The sequence below is a fragment of the Gallinula chloropus genome, assembly GCF_964237585.1.
Source record: "Gallinula chloropus genome assembly, chromosome: 2".
Taxonomy (NCBI): Eukaryota; Metazoa; Chordata; class Aves; order Gruiformes; family Rallidae; genus Gallinula; species Gallinula chloropus.
Window position 1 is genome coordinate 6,465,361 of NC_140086.1, and position 21,743 is coordinate 6,487,103.

General features: G+C 40.7%; 1 protein-coding gene across 1 annotated transcript in view; it reads left to right on the forward strand.

Annotated features, from left to right (window-relative positions):
* Positions 1 to 21,743, forward strand: part of COL22A1 (collagen type XXII alpha 1 chain) — a gene marked incomplete at both ends in the record, with an annotated part of 207,127 nt that overhangs the window by 35,558 nt on the left and 149,826 nt on the right. Inside the window, one exon of the mRNA XM_084280247.1 lies at positions 6,837 to 6,911. Coding sequence (XP_084136373.1) covers positions 6,837 to 6,911 — 75 coding nt within the window. The remainder of the gene's footprint in view (positions 1 to 6,836; positions 6,912 to 21,743) is intronic.

A 21,743-nucleotide genomic window follows, 5' to 3' on the forward strand; every position in this document is an offset into this window, starting at 1 on the left:
TTCAACCGAGCTTGAAGTTGCCTTCAAAAGGGTGTTTTAGGAAGCAGATACTCAGATTGGACTCATGGGGCAGTTTATCCAATAGTTATGCTCTTCCTATGGTACAAATATAAACGTAGATTCATAAACTTGTGGGGTGAGGAGGGGGGAAACCCCATGGTCAGTGAGTGTGAGCTCCTGCAGAACTGCAGACTGTGTAGGTTCCCTGCATGTTACCTGCCCAGTGGGTCTGGCTGAGTTACTGCTGGGCACAAGGCAGACATATGCATGGAATGGATCTGGGGAGAGCCTCATGTCCTCCTCATATAAGCTAGTCCAGAGGTGCAAAAAAGGAAATGTCAGAAGGGAAAAACTGCCTTCTGGTTTCAATCTGTCTTGTTTCACTTTCAAGGGGGAATTTTCCAGATTTAACAGCCCAAAACAATGCAAAATAATTTCTATGTTTGTATGTTCATAGACCCTACATAAATTTTGCTGTGTCAAATGAGCCCTTTTTCCTTTTATTTGCCTTTATATTTCCCTCTGCCTTTATCTTTCCTTTTCCTCTTTCCTATCATCTCTCTTCTTGCTTGCTTCCTTCCTTCCTTTCCTTCCTGTCCTTCCTTTCCTTCCCTCTTTCCCTCTTTTTCCTTCTTTCCCTTCCTTCCTTCCTTCCTTCCTTCCTTCCTTCCTTCCTTCCTTCCTTCCTTCCTTCCTTCCTTCCTTCCTTCCTTCCTTCCTTCCTTCCTTCCTTCCTTCCTTCCTTCCTTCCTTCCTTCCTTCCTTCCTTCCTTCCTTCCTTCCTTCCTTCCTTCCTTCCTTCCTTCCTTCCTTCCTTCCTTCCTTCCTTCCTTCCTTCCTTCCTTCCTTCCTTCCTTCCCTTCCTTCCTTCCTTCCTTCCTTCCTTCCTTCCTTCCTTCCTTCCTTCCTTCCTTCCTTCCTTCCTTCCTTCCTTCCTTCCTTCCTTCCTTCCTTCCTTTCTCTCTTTCTCTCTTTCTCTCTTTCTCTCTTTCTCTCTTTCTCTCTTTCTCTCTTTCTCTCTTTCTCTTTCTCTCTTTCTCTCTTTCTCTCTTTCTCTCTTTCTCTCTTTCTCTTTCTTTCTCTCTTTCTCTCTTTCTTTCTTTCTCTCTTTTCATTTTCTCCTTTATTTTCCCAATTTTTCTATTTATTCATTTTCCTTGAGTTACTTTGAAATGGCTTGGAGGCAAAAAACCTTAAACTATCATATCATTCACATTGTTCTTTTCCAAAATTGCAGCCCTATTATTGCAGTTTGGCGTCAATATGTTGCTAATGATAATTTAATGCTACCTAAAGTTCCTGAGCTGACATGCTCTGCTGGCATGTTTCTTACAGTGCATATACTCTGTAAGACGTACTGCCTCTGTTAATTTTAAAATTTTAGACAAGTTAGGGACTTTTTCGTAGGCAATAGTCTAAAGCATGATATGTAAAAGTGAGGCTTAAATCACTCATTACCACCAAACCAATCTCAGTATGCTTTGTTTAAAGAAAAGGGTGTTATCTGTAGATAGATAGTTTTAAAAACTATATTGTGCTTCCTTGAACCAAGAAGCTCAGATGTACTGTCAGCCTAATCAGTGATGAGCAGCACTCAGAGCAGGTTTTCAGAGTCACACGAAGCAGGAAAAATCCCCATTTCCTTCAGGTTCTTAAGGATTTTTTTTATGATGGGAATCAACACACCTAACTTTATTTGCTTTAGCATCAAGTATCTATTGCAAAAGAGATACTCAAGCTCTGCCAATATTCAATGCAGAGAGAGATATCTCTCTGGTGCATCCCATCCTAAAACTTGTGTCCAAGACTGCTGTAGAGAGAGCTAAGGTAGCTCAGATTAGGTAATAGTTTCTCAGTGCCCAGTGTATTGCATTAATTCTTGATGTGTTCCCTCTGAAATGATGCATTGCACACACCATAATTTTTGACTAAGGGCATCTCCTCAGAGTTTATTCTTGCTGAAGATTACAAAGGTCTCTGTGGTAATTTTAACTGTTTCTGGCTATGTTTCAACTCTAAATCACCACTTTTCTAAGTAATCAGAAGTTATTTCATTTTTTGATGTAGAAGAAAGCTAGGGACAGTAGTCTTTCTATTGGGAAGTTAAACTTCGTAAATGCCAGTCCTAATTATCTTACCTCATCAAAACCAATAATACTCTGCCAGATACACAATCACTGTAAGATGTATGAACATCTTTTAATGGAATTCAACATACATTTTCCATAAGCCAATGTCCACAGTTCTTGGAAACAGCTGAATGCCTCTTTGAAAGATATAGTGTCCATTTCTCCTGGAGATTCAGTGGTCACTATGACTACAATAGTATTTCCCAATATTTTCTGTTGCTAGTCATTCGTACTTAAGCAACTCCTGCAGCAAGAGTACCCCTCTTTTACAGAGGAACTTGTAGGTTGAAGTGAGGAAGGACAGGAACCTGTGTGGAAAAAGAGTACTGGGTATGACACATTCATTTCCTGTCAGTTCTATGTGCCTATGTTTATCTGTGAACATTGACTCAGGGGCAGGGCAGCTAGAAAACTGTTGTCCTTGAGTCAGCACCAAGATTTGTGTGAGGCTGAATGGGACTCTGTTTTTCTCACTGATGTGGGATCCACAAACTGTTCTGAGCAATTTGGAGATCTGTGGAAAAGGGGGCTACAAGAACGAAATGGTTATTCTACATTGAGCAAGTCATCTGCTGAGGAATCTGTCTCTAAATGGAAGGAAATGAGGATTCAAATGACAGCCCTGGATGGACCTTCTGGTTATAAGAGGCAGGTGGCTACTGGAGAAATTCACCAGTCATCCTCAAAAAAACCTACACAGGTATCTTTGGCAAGTTTGGACAATTACAAGTATAACAATAATGAGAAGAAAGATACCTGGGAAAACATAGTGCTTCCTAGTACAACACTAATTATGGGACTATGAAATGATGATAGTGTATCACTATTAAAAAATAAAAAATTATTCATATATATATAGCTATAGACCAGTTTGCCTGATCTCACCCACAGAAAAAAAATAATTGACGTCGAAGCCAGTGAATAAAGTATTACAGAACCAGAATTATTATGGATTCCTATTCAAGGATTATAATTTTATGAGAAAGAGGTCATCGCTAACAAAACTAATTTATTTCTGTGGAGAGTTACAATTTGGTTGATATGGTAACTACCTAGATATAATAAATTTGTTCTTAGGCATTGTTATTGCCTATTGAGTGACATTTGCATTAAAAAGTAACACCCTACAATGGATTAAGAGCTGACTGATATCATGTAGCAGGTGTCAGAGGAAAGTCATCATTTCTAGTGCTACTGTAAAAGGGATATAGCAGTTCTGGTGCTATTAAATTTTTCATGGACTGCATGGACATAAACGTAAAATCTTGGCGAACAGAATTCATGGATAAAGCGACAGATTGACAGAATATTACATAAAGTTGAGGAAAAGAAAGCAGTTTTAAACAGTGCATATTTAAAAGCAGCAGCAAGCCCATAACGATTTGAATGGCAGGGCCAGAGAGGACATAACAATGACCAATGGCTGAAAGTTCAGGTTAGTCAATTGTTTCTTCTTTTTTACAATGTCCTCCTCCTCAGGGCTGCTCTCAACCCATTCTCCACACAGCCTGTAGTTGTGCTCGGGATTGCCCTGACCCACATGCAGGACCTTGCACTTGGTTTTATTGAACTTCATGGAGTTTGCACGGGCCCACCTCCCAAGCCAGTCAGCGTCCCTCTGGATGGCATCCCTTTCCTCAAGCATGTCAACCTCACCACACAGCTTGTTGTTGCCAATTAATATAGATGTAGCTGCAGCACCGGTTTTACTACTTATTTGTTCTGCCATTTGTGGTGTATGCTCATTGCTGCCATTCCTCTAAGCACTGAATTTGTTCAAAGTTTGGCCTGGCAGTAGCAGAAAGCATAGGTATAAACCCTCCTCTTTGATGTTAAAATGTTAATTGGTATCAGGGATCTCTCCAAAAAGCTGAAAAGGAGAGGTACAGCTTTGTCTTGTATTTCCTCTCAATGCACTCCTGCCTTTAGCAATGTGACCTGGTCTCTGGCTGGGACCTATTGATGTGCCATCAGTCTGGCATGCTGCTGTTTTAGATGCAAGTAGCCATGCTGCTAACTTGGATGGTAAAGCACTATCATCTTCTGTGCCTCTGAGAGAGAATAATGTTGTGCTCTGAGAGAATAATTGTATTAACATTGGCATTTCTGGTTTTTGTGGCGAGAAAGTTCTGCAACAAGGCCAAGCACATGAGCTTGCTGTATAGTCCTGACTCCAAATAGGAGATGAATCCAGAAAGATTTCACTAACTCATACTTCCCTTCTAGGAAGCCATGGTTCTTTCTAATTGGACCTGATGGAGGGTGTATGTTGTCATTAAAGACTGGCGTGATAAACTACAATTCAGACCTCGCCTCCCTTCTCTGTGAAGATGTACTGTGTTGTGTCTGAGATGTTATTCTTTCCTGGTATCTCTCAGGAGTCTTGGGTAGCAGGGGTGAATGATATTTTTGTGATTTTATTCATGCCTTCCGTTAGTTTACTCTGTTTTATGGGAAGTTTTGCTTGTTCTGATTTCTTCTGTTTATTTTATTGCATAGCCATTCACCTGCCTGTTCTGAAACTGGGGCTCCGAAGAGATGTTTACTGCACTAACTCAGGCCTGTTAGCAAAAGAGAATTCATTACTAGCAAAGTCACAATTTCAGTGATCAGTATAATATATGCACAGGACTTCTGACATTTCTCAGCATATCTTTTGTCAGTACAGCTTAGTTTTAAACAAGAATAGAGGTGGTCTAACATTTTGTCTTCCAAGTCTTAGTGGTTTAAAGGTTTTTCAACATTCAAAGTTCTCTTAGCAGGGAAGAGGTTCCCTATTGTCTTGGAAAGTTGTGCAGAACTCTGATGGAGGGTAACCTACCAAATGGTTACAGCTGTTTGATAATGAGACATAAGCAGGTTTGAAAGTATCCTGGCTTTCAAACCAACAGGCATCATGAACACAAAGGACCTCTGGCTGAAATTTATGCACTCCTGTGCATCAATCTGTAACGGTTCCTGGTGTGGAGGGGGGAAAAAAGTGACTACTCTTTGTTTTATCTATAGAAGCAGCAGCCCTACAGATGGTCCAAAGAAATTCTGAATTTCCCTGCTTAATATACAGCTGCATGAGCAGCCACACTCTGGTTTCCCCCACTGCTTCGGCAAGGGGATGGCTGAATCTGCTTGACCGCTTTTGATTGCTGTATTGGCTATTGGGCTTCCAGCAGTGGTTTTTACTGTCCCCTTTCTTTCCATTGAGCTGTGAGTGGCTCATCTGCAGCTGATAATCTGGAATGTAAATTCATTAGTGCAATAAAACAGGAAAAATATCAGATTTCATTACAAGGCTTAACCAAACATTGTGAAGTATTGGATTTTTTACTGAGAGCCAGGAACCAGGAGGAGAGATATAAGGCCTGCTGGCACATCCTCAGACAAGTCATTTTTATCTCATGAATTTTGATGCAGTTTCACAGACAATTCAAAGTAGGCCTGCTGTAAAAAGTCTCTAGAGCCCTGGGAGACTGAGCCCCAGGGGTGAAGGCATTGCTTGGCCTTGGGTCACCTTCAGATCCTGGCTCCCCATCTCTTAGAGGGAGCATTTGTCACCTGATGTTCCTTTAAGTGCAACAATTAATGAATTATGTTCTAAACACTAGGTAAAGATGATGCTAAATACCATGTGCATTGAGATGAGGACTGCAATTGCAGAGGACGTGTATTATCATGTGTACAGCTGGGCAAACTAAGGGATGGGACTTGGCTGTCCTCACCTGGCTACTCTTTAAATCAGAGAAAAGACATAAATGCAGGGCTGTGCAAGGAGCAAAAAGTCAGTGGTTCAGGTTTATATTCTCATTAAACTGATTCTTTGAGTTACCTGTCCCCATTGTTTACAAGTGCACAATTGTCTATTGATCTGGGGAAAAAAACATAAAATAAATAAATGTTATTTCAAAGATATGGCAGGAAAGAGGTGGAGAATAAAGAGTTCTCTGCAGAAAAGCATTTACTTGTGATTGTGCTGACACTAATTGGAAGCATGAGAAATGTCTGACAACGGTTGGGTATTTCCATGACTTGTTTGAAACCTGTGTGTGTGGGTGAATATTCTTCAACATCGTAGTCATTTTTAACACTTTTCTCCTTGAGCAAACTCAAGGAGCAGATACATAAATATTTGTGGTCCTGAAGAAGTGTTGATCACAGAATCACAGAATGATAGATGTTGGAAAGGAACCCTGGAGATCATCTAGTCCAACTCCACTGCCAGAGCAGGATCACCTAGATCAGATCACATAGGCACACATCCAGGCAGGTTTTGAATGTCTCCAGATTCCTCAACCTCTCTGGGCAGCCTGTCCCAGGGCTCTGTCACCATCACAGTACAAAGGTTTCTCCTTCTGTTCACATGGAACCTCCTATGTTCCGTCTTGCACCCATTGCCCCTTGTCCTATCATTGGACATCACTGAGAAGAGCCTGGCTCCATCCTCCTGACTCTCACCCTTTACATATTTATAAACATTAATAAGGTGACCCCTCAGTCTCCTCTTATCCAGGCTAAGAGACCCAGCTCCATCAGCCTTTCCTCATAATGAAGGTGCTCCACTCCCTTAATCATCTTTGTGGCCCTAAGAACATCTAGTCCAACTCCCCTGCCAGAGCAGGATCACCTAGAGAAGATCAGTCTTTGTTAGTTCTATAGCTTCCAAAATGATGTATTTACCTTTGATAATTTTCTACTGGTTCTTTTGCTTTTCAGATGTCCTGTGTCCGAATGTCCATGTGGAAGGAGATCGATTCAAACACACCAATGGTGGGACTGATGAGATTCCAGGTAAAGAGATGCACTTTTCTGCTGTACCTCTGGGAGTTGAAATAGTATAACTGTACGTTTCTAATGTGATGTTGTGATTCATTACACCTTTCCAAGTTGGCATTTTCTTAATCCAACACATATTCAGTGGTGGAGAATTACATTAGAAACTGCAAGGCTGGAAAAGAGTTATCTGTTGACAGTCGACAGCAAATTAATCATGAGCTTTCTTTTGATATGACAGCACATTAAAAAGCCAATGGAGCTTAGTGTAGGAGATAGAGGAACACAATAAGTCTTGGAGATGGCTTTTTTTTTTATATACCACTTCACATTTGGTAAGGTTTAATGTCCATTTATTTGATCTCTGATTGTTTTGGGACAGCCAAGCATGATGGTAATTACCACTGAAGTAATGCTTATATATATGTGTATATATATATAAAGGGAAAAAAAAAAAAAAAAAACCATACAAAGAAGCAGCAACTTATCTAAAACACTGGTGAAAAATCAAGAGGAAAGCCAGTCTGCTGATACCTCTGCTTTTCTATGAGCTCTGATATATCTTTCCAACCATCTGAAGGACTTAATCTGTTAGATATATGCGTGGGCTGTGCCACTTTTCTAGCCCCTGAAGACTGTTTGAGCTGTTGGCAGAGAAAACCTGCCCATCAAGGATGTACTGGGAATATCTGTTACTGACCCAAGAACATAAGTCACTACAGTGGGAGGCTGGAGGCTCATCTGCAGCTTGATTATGAGTAGAAATGGTCAAGGTTTGACAGCTCTTCTACTTGCTCAGAGTTTTTTCATTTGGGGATTTTTCACTGCCTGCACAAAATATCACTTCCAACTGTGAGGTCTGTGGGCAGCTTATTTTGGCTGCAGTCTGATTACATCAAAGTCTGTGAAAATGCCAGGAGGTAACATCTTTTCTGGTCGTTAGACCCGAACTCAGAATCTCCAAACACCCATTTTCAACTGCTGCCTATTGCTAGGGCTTGCATTAACCTGTTCTGACAGTCCATCTATCAGTGGGCTGTGTGAACAGTAGAGCTATTCAGCAAAAGGCCCCACTGATTCTGAATGAACATATTTACAGTGGAAGCTGTTGCTCAGAATGAGTAGGAGGATTGTGTCCCTCTTCAGATGATCATCTTCTATGTGATTTTTTTCCAGAAGAATGGAGTTGCAAATGGCTGCCTGAGTATGGTTCATGTTTAACCGAATTTTAAGTAAAGTGCCAAGTAATAGACTCCATGCTTTCATCTGACTTCAAAAATATATCTTCTGTTGAGCAGCATAAAGGACAAGAATTGCACTTTACATTTGGCACAAAAGTTAGACTGAGGTGTAGATGCATATATGCATGTATATTTTATGTGTATATAGAATTGTGCTCTTCTGTACAGTTTTTTTTCACTTATTTTTCCTTTCATCTTCAAATCCCACTTCCCTCCTAGAAAGCAAGTCAATATTCAGCATTTTAACTTAAAAGATGACTTTGCAGTCTTAGATCTGTAGACTAGATCAGTTTGGAAGGGTCGTATGGAAATCATCTGGTCTAGCCTCCTACTCAGAGCTGGGTCTGCTTTGAAGTTAGGTCCACTTTGAAGTTAGATCACGTTGTTCAGGGCCTTGTACAGTTGAGTTTTTAGTACCTCCAAAGATGGACATTCCACAGGTCCTCTGGGCAACCGTTTGGTCACTCACACTGAATAAATTTTTCCCCTAATATCTAAACAGAATTTAATTTATAGCATCATGTCTGTTCCCCTGGTTGGACTGAGAGCGTGGGGCTGACATTTATTTCACCTAAGGAACCTCTGTTCACTGTGAAGTGTAACTGTTCACCAGGCCATGCAGTGACTTATCAGTATTGTTGCAGTATTTAATTAAAGTGACATCTCTGGCTGCTCTCCATCAAGACAAGAGGATCTATAGAAAATTCATTGTTGCTCCTATATGGTGAGACAACAATGATTTCTTTCTCTTCCTGTTCCTGGTGATTAGGAAAACATATGCCCCTCTTCTGGAAAAAAATGAATGGATATTGTGGGACTGCTAAAGGTCATTGTGCTGCAGGAGGTGGATCAGTACAGGACAAATTTGTGGTTCCACTCCTTAAGTACTCCATACATTTTCTACAGAATTTTCTGAAGACTCTGGGTCCAATTCCATCAAAAAGTCACTGTCTTCTCCTGGCGAAAGTAACTGGAATATTTTAGTGTGCCATATGTTTCTTCTTCCAAAAGGGTGTGTTTTGCTGTTAGTGGTTGCTGAAAGGCTTTGTTATTCTTCCCTAAAGAGGAACACTTCAGTTTTGAAGAACAGCCTGCCTTTTGCTCCCTCATGTGTCAGAATGGTTCTGGTCTGGAATTTCTGTGGATTCATCAGTGACAGCACTGGTGGGAGGTTGTTTCTCTGCTACCTAGGTTCTCATTTGTTCAAGGATTTGACATTAACACCTCTATCTTGTGTCTCACTTCGAAGCATAATGACAACCAAAATTGGTCCTTGTCCAGTAGGCTCCTAATACAGAACTTCATATGTACATCTTTGAGGCTTTGGGCAACCTGGTCTAGTGAAGGGTGTCCCTGCCCATGGCAGAGGGGGTGGAACTAGACGAACTTTGAGGTATCTTCCAATCCAAAATGTTCTATGATTCTATTCTATGATCTTGCACAAGCTTGTTTCTAGATGGACACAAAGTACAGCTCCATAGAGTGGAAGTTGGGTACAGGGAAGACTCTATTAAAAGGCTTCTCAGATTAAACAACTCTTTCCTCTCTCAGACAAGGCGAAGACATCAGAACTGAAGGCAAAAGGGAGAAAAGCCGGCTGTTTTTTTGGGGGAGGATGTGTTAGTATTTTTATTAGGTGAAAAGCACCTGTAGATGGCACAGGAAATGGTCTCACAGACAACACCACCTATGCCAGCCCTTTCTTGTATACCCTGCCTGCACACAAGTTATGGCACGAACTGCTACCTTTAAATCTGTGTCTGCAGTTAAGTGAATGCAAATCGAGTCACTCTGGCAGAGTAGAAGTAAAAATAGAAGCTAAATCATAAAATGAGCTATAAAAGGACAAACATTGGGAGATGAAGTGAGCCAGTAGTGTGACTGAGAGGTGGAAGTTGCATGGGATTTTGTCAAGTCAGAGACTGAAAGTATGGGTGAGGAGGATGGGTCCATGCATGATCAAGTGAATAACTGCATCAAAAAGTACATTATGAGCTGGAAGCCTAAACTGATATTTTCCTTTTAAAACTCAGGTTATTTATTTATTTATTTTTATTTAGGCAAGCAGAACTAAAATACCTCATCTATCTGGACTTCAGCAAGCATGATCACTGTCTTGATAATCATTGCTAAAGCGAAAAAGGATATAGATTAATAAAAGTTGTAAAGGGAGACAGAGACTAGCTAGCAAGGGAGATAACAATGAAGTTTCTAGGAAAGGGAATAACAAGCTGGAGGGCAGACAGTGCTGAACCTCCTCAGATACAATCTTCGTGAACTACCACTATAAATATTGGGATCGAATCAGAATGTCCTTGAAGGAGGAACTGGTTGACCTCAAAAACCTAGGAGTTTTTTCTACTGACTTGGGACTGTCAGTTTAAAAGGCCTGTTATGGTATTTATGGATCAGTAACAGGACTTTGTGCTATAAACTCATGCTCTGGAAACTGATGGTGTCTTAGTCAGCAGATGGTTTTAAATCCTAGTGCTGTACAGTTGAGGAAAAAGGCAAAGGACATTATTGGACAAGGCAAAATAGGTCTTGTAGAGATAAGGAAGAATTCATGAAAGCAGACAGGGCTTTGGTTACTGCTTATCTAGGAAAGTGTGCTCAGACCTCCCTAGTTCAGGACAGATGTATTCTGTGTCAAGGAGCTATTAGTCTCTTCAGGAGCCAGAGAGGCAATTTTCAAATAGGAGATTAAAAAACTGAGTTTGGTTAATCTTGCAACGTGCAGGTGGAAAGGGGAGATACTATTTGTTTCTGCAGATAGATCAGGGGGATAGCAGAAGGGAGATAGGGGCGTCACTCAAACTAAAGGACAAAGCGTATAGGAAATGGTTGTCAACTGTTTAAGAGATACATTCAAGACATTAGAAGAAGGTTTCAAACTGTCAGATTTATCAGCACTGGAACAAGCAGTCAGGTAGTAGTAATAGAGACAAACAGTGATGGACGGTCATGAGTCCATAGCAAAGGGTTCTACTTGAAGACCCTCCGGTATCATAGCATTTAAGTAAAAAACCACTAGCTGTACCATGCAGTAAGGGCTGCCATAGGTTTGCATGATGTAAGAATATATGGGCCATTTTGCTTTACTACTGATAGAAATTTTGGCAGTGAAGTGAAGCAGCATCTGCTTAACAGTTCATAACACGTAAATTCAGAATATAAATGTTGCCGCATGCATTAGAAATCGCATGGGGAATTTTGAGAGACAGCAAGAAAACTGGTTAAAATACCAGGATAAACACTGTTTCTCTTCCAGAAAGTCTGGTAATTTAAAGCAGTACTTAATGATACTTTAAAGTTCTTACAGCATCCTTGTGGGTACTGTGTTGGGTCTTTTAAATCAAATAAAGAAATTAAGACAAAAGAGGGTTTAACTCATCTGCCCTGAAGTATTCAAAATAAAGCCCCAGTTGTAATACTTCATATCTCTTACATTGCTGAATTGTCAGTTTGGTTCCATCAGCATTGAACAAAGGATCGTGGCCTTCTATTAATCATGACCAGGCAGGAAAATGCAACAAAAATGTTTTGTACCCTGAAGATTTGCCCCCTGTGCTTTTTAATGAGCCATTATATTGCATCAAAATGGCACATGAAAGTTTTTGAAAATAAATTATACTTCTTCAGGTTTTAAAACTTCACATTTGAATTATTTGTATTTTAATTGAGGCCTGCAGGACATGGGATTTTGTTGCAGAAACCTGAATGATCCCTAGAATTAAAAATAGGCTGAGCTCTATTCCTCAACATTATCCACCAGAGGAGATAATACTCCAAAACAGATACTGAGTGCTGTTTTCAGAGGGAATCTGCCACAGAAGTAAAGGAAGACCTGCAGTGATTTCCAGAAGTCCCCAGAGAAATTAACCCTGGGGAGGGATACTTCCAGCCACTACATCCCATTATACAACTCATCCAATCCACATTGGATGGTGTTAATGGGACAAGGAGGGAATATAAAAAACCCTGACTCTAACTCCTAAGGGCTTGCAAAGGCTGCGTGCATGAAGAACAGCAGAAATTGCATTATGGGTTGTACCCACAGACTGACCTCAGCCTCTAACTCTCTTCCCCATCTCAGAAACCTCCATGCACAAACGAGCAAAACGCCAGTGTATTTATGACCCCTGTGTTTTTCTGTAGCTCTGTAAAGGATGTTTGGGCATTTTACGATAGAGGCACTGGTTGTAAAACCAGTACCCTGCAATTATAGACTGCAGCGGCTGGGTTTAACTGTCAGCGTGTCTCCAGTGTCCTGTGGTTTGCAGCACAGGGTTTTGCATTCCAGAGATACTGGTGACTCACCAGCTAATTATAATATCCCTGGGACTATTTATATTTGCCTGCTAAAACACGTGGTAGCAAGAGGAAATTGGAGTGTCCAAGCTGTTGAACCTGCAGAACGAGCACATTAGGCCGATGTCCTTTGGGGTACAAAAGCATTTTTGTGGTGCCTGTGTGATGGGCATTGTGCCCTCCCTTTGCACATGGCAGTCAGTATTGTCCCTCTCATAGTCTCCTTGGGAAGCCCCAGAGAGGCAAGGGGAAAATCTATGAATAGCTGCAGGGATTTGTAACAGATGACTGTCTTCAGACAAAAGATGCATAGACATGGTGGTCACCAGCAAAGACTGCACATATGAAGTGATGGTGAAGCGGGCTATTGGTGTTATACTTGTATAGGTAGGACTTCTTGCAGCTATGATGCTTATGGGAGATGAGATGGAGCAGAAGAATGAAGCTTTGCTGTGCCATAGCACAGGCACTTTGCTGTTGTGTTCTTCAGCACCCCATCACTAGGCAATGACAATGGGGATAGGGCTATGGGCTTCTTATTTCCTTCTCCCCCGCCTCACACTTGCCCTAGGAAGTCCCTCACACAAAATTTCATAAACAGTAATTAGCACTGACTCGAGTACTAATGCTCTCCATTCTCCATTCTCTAAGGATCTAGAGAGATGGATTTGAAAGTGTTCCTGAGGCACATACATCCTATTGCTGATGTGTATCCATGAGGTGTAGATAGGAAAAGTAGTAGCTGACCTGAACCTGTAGTCCAAAGAGCCATTTCAGTCTCCTGTGAGCTGGAAAACATGAATGGACTTGTGCTCTGTGGTGGATTTGTTCTCTTTGCTGGTATATCTTCAGTGCAGCTGACCTTCTGAGTACCTTTTAGCTTTGCTTTCTAGGAGTCTGTGTACTGTGCAACAGCTAATCTCAACATCATAGCCTAGATTGTTGCACTTAAAAGATCTTTGAGGTATTTCAGAGGTTGCCAAGTGATTCACCTGTGCTCAAGGATGTTTTAATTCCCAGTGACTCTGAGAAAAGCAGGTCAGGCAGTCATCTGTGACTTCTAAGTGTAGCCACTGCAGTCCTACAGGCTAGCTCTAACCTGTGCATCACATGTGCAACATGGCATACCTGTTGTCCAGATCACTTAGTTATCCAGCAAGGGGACCTGTGGTAGATTTTTTGGATGTATGTACCAAGGAATTTCCCTTTTACAGAAACTAAAAGATTGGGAAGTGGAAATGGAAGTGTACAGTCACCCAAAGAGGGGGTAGGCTGCCACCAAGGTATGCCTCTGAATTAGAAGCCTGGAAATACTCCAGCATCCTAAAGAGTACGCTGTCACCAGAGCTGGGTTGAGATGTTTCTTGAATAAATCCCCCCTGTTTTAACATAATCTTTGCCCTAGTAAGGTCAGAGATGTAGATATTACCTAATATCCTGGATCTCAGTGGACTTCTGGCACTGTGAATGACCTGATGGGCATTAGGCATCAGATCTATGTAGGAGCAGGTAGCCTGGCTGAAGTGCTCAATGACAGCGTGAAACACAGAGAACAAATGCTGAAATTGCTTTAGAGTCTGCTACCACAGGAAGAAAACTTGTAACAGCTGAGCAGTCCCTGTGAAAGGCTTTCCCTGGTCTGAATCCCAGAAGCAACAAATTCTGACTTCTGCATTCACATAAAATACTTAATAAGAATTAGCCAGGCACAGGAATGTGCACGAGGGATTCAGATCTACCTGCATGATTAAAAACAAATAAATTAAATAAACTATCCTTAAAGGCTTTTTTTTTTTTCAACTAGTAGACTTTCCCCCAGAAGTTAAACAAGGCAGAGTTTTTCTTATTCCAACATATTTGAGGTTGAGGAAAAGGAAATAAATTCAATTTTTCACTATTCATAGACCAAGAAGCAACCAGTCCTTTGGTTATAAAAATACTAATAGACTGGCCAACCATGAGGTACTTACAATTATTTATTACTGAAATATTTTGTATTTGAGGTTTCTACAAAAGAGGGGCCTGAAGAAACCAACCCATATATTCTTCATCAGTTCAAGCATTTTGGTCATTGTGTATGCATGATGGGAAGAAGGTGCATATACAATTTCAATAAACTCTTTTTTTGCTTGGAGTTAAATCAGTCTGACCGATGTGAATGGTCCCTGATAACAACTCTGGCCAGGTTCTGATGTCCCACTAGGTCTAATCTGTTTTGTACTGATCATCTAGCATAGAGAAACCACCACATTCTCTTAGAGAACAGTCTCTACTTGCTATCATATTAGGTCTTGCTCATAGCACCTAAAATTGATGGCAATATGTTTATTGTCATGAATAACATCTTGATGGGATTTTGATATAGTCCAGATAGTGGAATTACAAGGAGAACCTAACAGGTTATGTCTTAGTAGGGTGTTTCTCCTCAAATACCTTTTCTTACCATAAAGATAATACTAGTCCTCTAGTATGAGCAAGCAGTAAGAATTGTTGCCAGTTTTGTTGAGTTCATCAGACTTGCCACTTCTCTCACAAGCAGTTATGTGTGGTCATTTTTCTCAGCTATATGCATAGAATCCTCTTGGGTACTGTCAACCAAACCTTTATTCAAAGAAATGTAGTGTCCTTCCTTCCCCACTGCTATCCCAAGTGATGAGTTTGCAGTTATCCCATTTTGTGGCATTCCAGAGGAACAGAGAGCACCTTAGGGCCCAAGGAACTCAAAAGACAACTTCAAAATACAGGAACTAATTAAAATCAGAACCTAATATAAATAGTCCCGGTAAGTTCAGCTGGTGCAAATCTATCTGGCATACAAGGACATCAAAGGAATAATGAACCTCTGTTTAATCTTGTAAATCACTGGAGCAGGAAAGGAGCTGAAAGAGGGCCTGTGGCACTAAGCCAAATGTCCATCACTGGAAAAATGGAGAATGACTTCAACACAGAAAAGCCTTCAATAATGAGGCAAAGAGTTTAGTGTCAAAACCAGCTTTCAGTGTCGTTCAATATGCCGCTTGCTACTGACTGAAAACTGAGAAGCAAACAGGGAAGAGTGGACTGATGTAGATAAACAGAACAATGCATCGAATAAAGTGGTGTGTTATTAACATGGGGTCAGGTGTTGAAAGGTGCTGTTGAAAGGGCTCAGAGGCAGCTGCTGTAGACATGCATTTATTTCCTGTTTCTGCAGCAGGCTGGAGGTTAGATTACAACAGTCCTTTCCACCAGGTGGGACTGCTATAACTGTTTATTCATTTATTTGCTTGTGGTTTTGACCTCTCTCTCTCATTTTCTCATGCTGTCTCTTTGGACTAATATTCTTACTGGTCTTATATCACTTTTATCTTTCCCAAAGTGTTATCTTTTGTGTGTAGTAGTACCAAATGCTATGTCTGTCCCCCTCTGTTTTTTACTGAAGCTTTAGGCTAATGTTTCTGATACAGAGTGGCCTGTAGTTCAACCTGGTCACTGCTTCCTCACCTCCACTACTGTCTCCTGACTCTTGCTTCTTTTTGGCGTATAAGTGTGTTATCTACCTCAAGCAATGCTTCTGCTTCTGATTGTCCCAAATGTGGATTAGTACTCAAGCTGAGATCAAGCTCTTTGTGATCTGCATAGGACTCTCATGGTGCTGCTCTGGAGTCGTGTCTCCCTAGTGTTGTGATGCAGAGGAAGCAAACCTAAGTGGTGGCATCATGTGTTGGTAGTAAATCATATTTATTATTGTTATAAAACTGAGACAGTCCAAACCATACTCTAAGCCACGTTTATAGAGTATTTAATAGAAGGTAGTAGGCTTTCTGGAAGATGCCTTCTTCAGGATGGTGTAAGAGATGTTCTGTGTGCTTCAACAAAGCCTCATTATTAGCTTAAGCTCTTAACTGCTCTTCTTTCAGTGGATCTGGTGATAAGGAAGTCAGAGGAGCATGAAGAGCTGCTTAAATCCCAACCATAACATCTGTGCAAAGAAAGAGAAATTGGTTAATAGGGAGAACCTCTTTAAAACACTCTTGAGGCCCTTTAATCTATAGGCTTTGGAAAATTTTGTAGTTCCAAAATTCCCTTGCAAACTGCTTGTAAAATATATGAAATAATATACTTTTTTTTTTTTTTAATGACTTGTGCAACCCCTTTACTCACCACACTACTTCATGCTGGTCTTGTGGGCAGCCAGTGAATCTCTCTGGTTTGTTCCTCTGGAGGTGTCGTGCTTTGGGAATAAGTTAGATAACCACTACTGGCTGATGATGCTGAATCAAACTGTTGAGCTGGGAGTGCTAGATGTAGGGTGAATTATCCATGCAAAAAATAAGCTACTGCCTCTTCTGTCTTTCCTGGGGAGGTGAACTAGAGGGGAATAAAAGAGTGCAGGAGGACAGAGTTCTTACTCATTGTGAATCTTTGGATATTTCTTCTTTCAACAGGCAGGGAGAATTAAAAAAAATTAGTCAAGCAAAAAAGTTTCTTTCAAACACCTTCTAAGAATCATTCCCAGTGAGCTAGGTCTAAACAGTATCTAGGCTACAAGGTCTCTGACCTTACCTGTTGTCTAGATCATCACCAGCCATCAGGTGACATCTGAGTGCCCCACAGGGATGCTGGGACAATGTGAAGATACAGCACCTGGATGCTTTGACATTGACCCTAGTGTTTCCATCATAAACATCTCAGCAACCCGAGCAGCAGGTCATCAAGAAAGAGGATGAGGGCTCTCTAGCTGCATCCTGAAAGCATGCCAGAAAGACTAGGACACTGAAGGATGACAGCATCAGTATATGCTGCTGCTCACCCCCTCCTAACTTCTACTTGTTGCCAAGTGGAACTGTGGTTGGGACAGTGACATATTCATATGGATGAAGTTAATTTTAATGTGGGGGAAGAGCCTTGGAGGCACATTTTAGTGAGCTTTAAAAAATATCCCTAATATCTGATGCTCTGTTAGCTTTTACCAGGATTTCTTTTCTTGTGGAGGAATGAATGTCAGGAAGAGCGAAAATGGTGCATCAGGTGATGAATACTGTAACAATAATAGGAACATGTGTTGAATAAAGTAGTAGGTCTCCCCTTCAGGCTTTGAACATTTTAACTTCTATCCCAGCCCTGAACCGAGACACATCTTGACTGTCCAGAAATTCTGGTTTCAGCCAAAGCATTGTGGAAGTTAATGATGCCAAAGTAGAAGAAAAATAGCCTGCATCTACACTCTGACTTCAAGTAACTAATTGCCAGGCATAGCTAGTTAAATGCACTATTTCACTTCGAGTATGGCATGAAAACATATTTATTTCTGTTATTTTTAATATCTATATTAGCACGGAAAGTATACAGGCAACAAAAATGAGGGCTCTTTATAGTGGAAAGAACCTTACAGACTGTACTGGAGGAATTGAAAGGGATGTTCAGGATCTAGTAAGCATGCAGGGTCTTCCTTATGAGCACAGGCAACCCATGAAAGCTTAACTTACAAGACTGCAGAAATGTTAGGCAAGAAAATTGATAAGATCTCGTATTTGCTGAAAGACTCCCAAGTGGTACTGTTCTTCCTAGGAATTTACACACTCTTCCAGTCTACTATAAAGTTTATTGCCATTGACCTCCCTCTAGTAAAAGTAACATATGCTGTTTTATAACAGGCAATACAGATTGCTATTTTCAGAAGTCTCAGAGAACCAGTAGCTGATGACAACCTTCTTGACCTTGGCTATTGGTGATACTCCATCAGTACATTGACAAGACTGATAATTCAGAGGAGAATTTAAGCAAAAACAGGGTATGGAGGATTTCCTGCTAAAGCTGCTTTGTTTTATATCAGTGCTTGTGGAAATCCTCCATAATAAATTAATGCTGGAGACACCTGTTCTTCTGATGTCTAGTGTCTTTCTTGATTGTTCTCTCATCTTTCCACATTCCCCTCCAGACTATTGTCTCACCAGAAAATTTCACAATTAGAAGTGGTTCATTGGTTCCCACGGTGAGTGTTACTTTGGGCTCCTTGGAAATACAAAGCAGGACACTTTTCTGAGCAGGTTTCTTCAGGTTAAAGAAAAAAAGAAATGTTTTGTCTTACTTTGAGATTTCCCAACTGCTCACACTGCTCTGTTTTAGGGCTATTAGAACTTCCCTTTTGTTGCTCTGGTTTACTGGGTTTGGGTGCTGTTTTAATTTTGTTGGTATTTCTGCCCTTGATAAGAGGACAGACAGGAAAATCTCAACATGCACACTAACTGCCACCATGCTGTCCATATCAGATCCTTAATGGAGCCAGGCAGAAATCCAGCTCATACTCAGGGCAACCAACCATGGCCCCTTTAGTCTGGTCTCAAAATAATTATCTTGAAACAAATGTTGAAGGACCACTGGGCAAGTACAGGGCTGTTTGATCATCCTTCAGCCACGCTTATGGTGTGGTTGCATGCAGTGTGGTCATCTTTCCTGTAAAGGAGACTTTGATTGCATATTACAGTTAGACGATGTAGAAGTTGTTCAGTGCCAAGTTTTGTCCATCTTCCCCCTGTAACAGGCAGATGTGAGTGTGTTTCTGATGCTGGAAAAACGGGTTGCTTTCTGTAAGGGAGTTGTTACTCTCAAGTAAAGAGACATTCGGCCGATTTGATCAGCAGAGCAGTGCATAAGAAATTGCTTTCCAAGCCAAGTATGTTGTTAGGAATCTGATCTTTTCTTTCAGGTCACTATTTTAATTTTAATGTTAATGGACTAGGGTGTGCTGCTTTTCAGCAGATGTAATCATGTTAGAGGGTTTCAGTGGCCCCGTATTGTTTTAGTAGCTATAATGAAGTAGGAGGCTTACGATCAAAGTGCATTATTCATCTTATTAATTGCCATGTTTATGGTGTTACTGATTAAATCGTTTATAAGCCAATTGGGAACCCACACCTGCCCTGGTACACACACAAAAAATACCCTTTAAATCAAAGCAACTGAGAACAGCAAAGTCCCACCCTTTCATGCTGTGCTCAAGTGTGGTGTAATGGCTGGGAAACAGTAGCTTTGTCCTTCCTAATGTTCTTTCTAATGTAAAGAAAGGTATGTTCTCTAACATTTTCACTTGTGGAGAGGACTGGGAAGCTACTTGGAGGATCTCATTTTCCCTGTGGCACTTGCAGTATGGTCCCTCCTTGGTGGTCAAAAACCCCAATGGACAGTTCGTATTTCTGCTGTTGCTCCACCCCAGAAATGCTGTACAACAGACTGAACAGTGGGTGGTTTGGGGAAAGATCTAAGTGAGCTGTTGCCAGACAATGCCAGGGGTAAAGTCCTCTTAAAATGTTGGAGAAATTATTAGAGCATTGCCTGTTTTTTTACATTAAAATCATGGTTCAAGACTAAATTAAAAGTATCATGCTGTCTCACTCACAATTCCAGATCCAGTCCTAAAGTCAACAAGGTTTGAGAAAGTGTTTCCAGGCACATGAAGGACACAAAGTAATAATAGTTAAAACGTTACCTTGTCCTTCACCTGAAATAATCTGATAAATTACTTTAAAACACAAATTAATATGGAATTTTCTCTGTATCTTTCCACTTCCACCTGGGCAATCTGCCTTGACTAATTTCTTAGTTTAAATGACAATATTTTGCATTTCCTTCTTTCTTCTCACACTTTGAAATGGAATGGCATCTGTTTATGGACACTAAAAATCAGCAATCTTTATTCAATCCTGATGGCAAATCAGAGAGATAATGTAAATATAATTTGTATGTGATTAATTAACATTTTCCCCTCTTTACTTTTGCCTTACCCACTGCACCAAATGGATGGGATTCACTGTGAGCATATATCTCACCGAACTTGAGCAGCCTGAAAATTATTGCCTGTATGAGCTCCCTTTCTGCTGAATGGAAGGAGGCAGGCCCTGCCAAATAGTGGTTCTTGTAGGTAGGTCCAAGACAGATTCTAAATAGAAGCTAAATGGTAAAATGAGCTATAAAAGGACAAACTTTGGGAGATTAAATTACTTTCTTAGACACTCCTTTGCTGACCCACAATGGCACTGAGGCAACGTACATACATCTGATGTCTCCTCCTTAGACAAATAAAATTAGGTGGGATGCATCTTACCCTCAGAACAGTCCTTTGTTTAGAGTGTGTGGCCTGTTGCCACATTTCCTGTAGTGCTCTTGGAATCCTTCAGCAACCATTGCCCCCATGGGCTTTGGTTGGCAATGGAGTATCACAGAATGGATTCTATCTCACCAGCTATAGACCTTTACTAAGTGAAGTTTAACATGCTACATGAGCATCCTAAACCCTGGTTATGTCAATGGAGAGAAACACAATTGAGAGAAACACTGGGATCTGTTTTAGTTTGAGATTAATATTTCCTTAGAAACACCTCTATTTGACTCTCTGTTCCTAACTGAACGAGAGCCTCTGTTATTACCCTGTCTAGAGAGCTGACATTTAGCCAGATGAACCCCATGTGAAGTGCTCTGTAAACATGAATTAGGTTGTTTCATAGCTCCCTCTAAGGAAAGTGGAGGCAATATCTCAGTTTGACACAGAACAAATTAATAGTGTGATTAAAACAAAGCCATTTGCTGGGTTTGAGTGTGGACTGACACATCTAGGGTTTAACTTTCCCATGGCCCTACATGACATTTATCAAAGAACAACCCTCATACGTTCTCTAATGAAAAATATATCAAAAAAATTGCAATTTGCTGGTCCATAGCCTGAATAAGAAAAATCCTATTATGATTTACCTGCGTACTTTATTCAATTCTGAATGCAAATGAGATAGTCAAAGCTGTGACTTATTTTCATTACCAAAAGTTGTGTTTGCAAAATAGTTTTGATAACCTCGTGTATGCTTCATGGTGTTATTTAGGCTCTCCAAACTGCATATTGCTATGAAATCTCAGAAGAAAAAGAAGAAGAGATTGATTAAATCTGACTCCTATCTTGTTTCCCTTGGAAAAGAACACTAGTGTGCACACATTCACAGTTGCTCATGATGTGAATGTTAGCTTGAGTTGTCAGAAAAAGATGAGAGCAAGTCCAGGTCTGAGCTAATGATGGGAAAACTTAGGAATAAGTTCTTGTCACTGTGTCTTGCACTTGCGTATATTGATCAATGGTGTTAGAGCTCCATGAGATGAGCAATAGTCCACAGCTTAAGGACTCTGATGCCTTGGTATTCTGATATCGCTTGGACAGCTTTTCAGCCTTCACCATTCACAGCTCAGTTGCTGTGAATGGTTCACCATTCCCCTCACCAGTCAGTGTGGTTTCTTCTTACCAGCAACACTCAACTCCCTCTCATTTCTGTGGTTG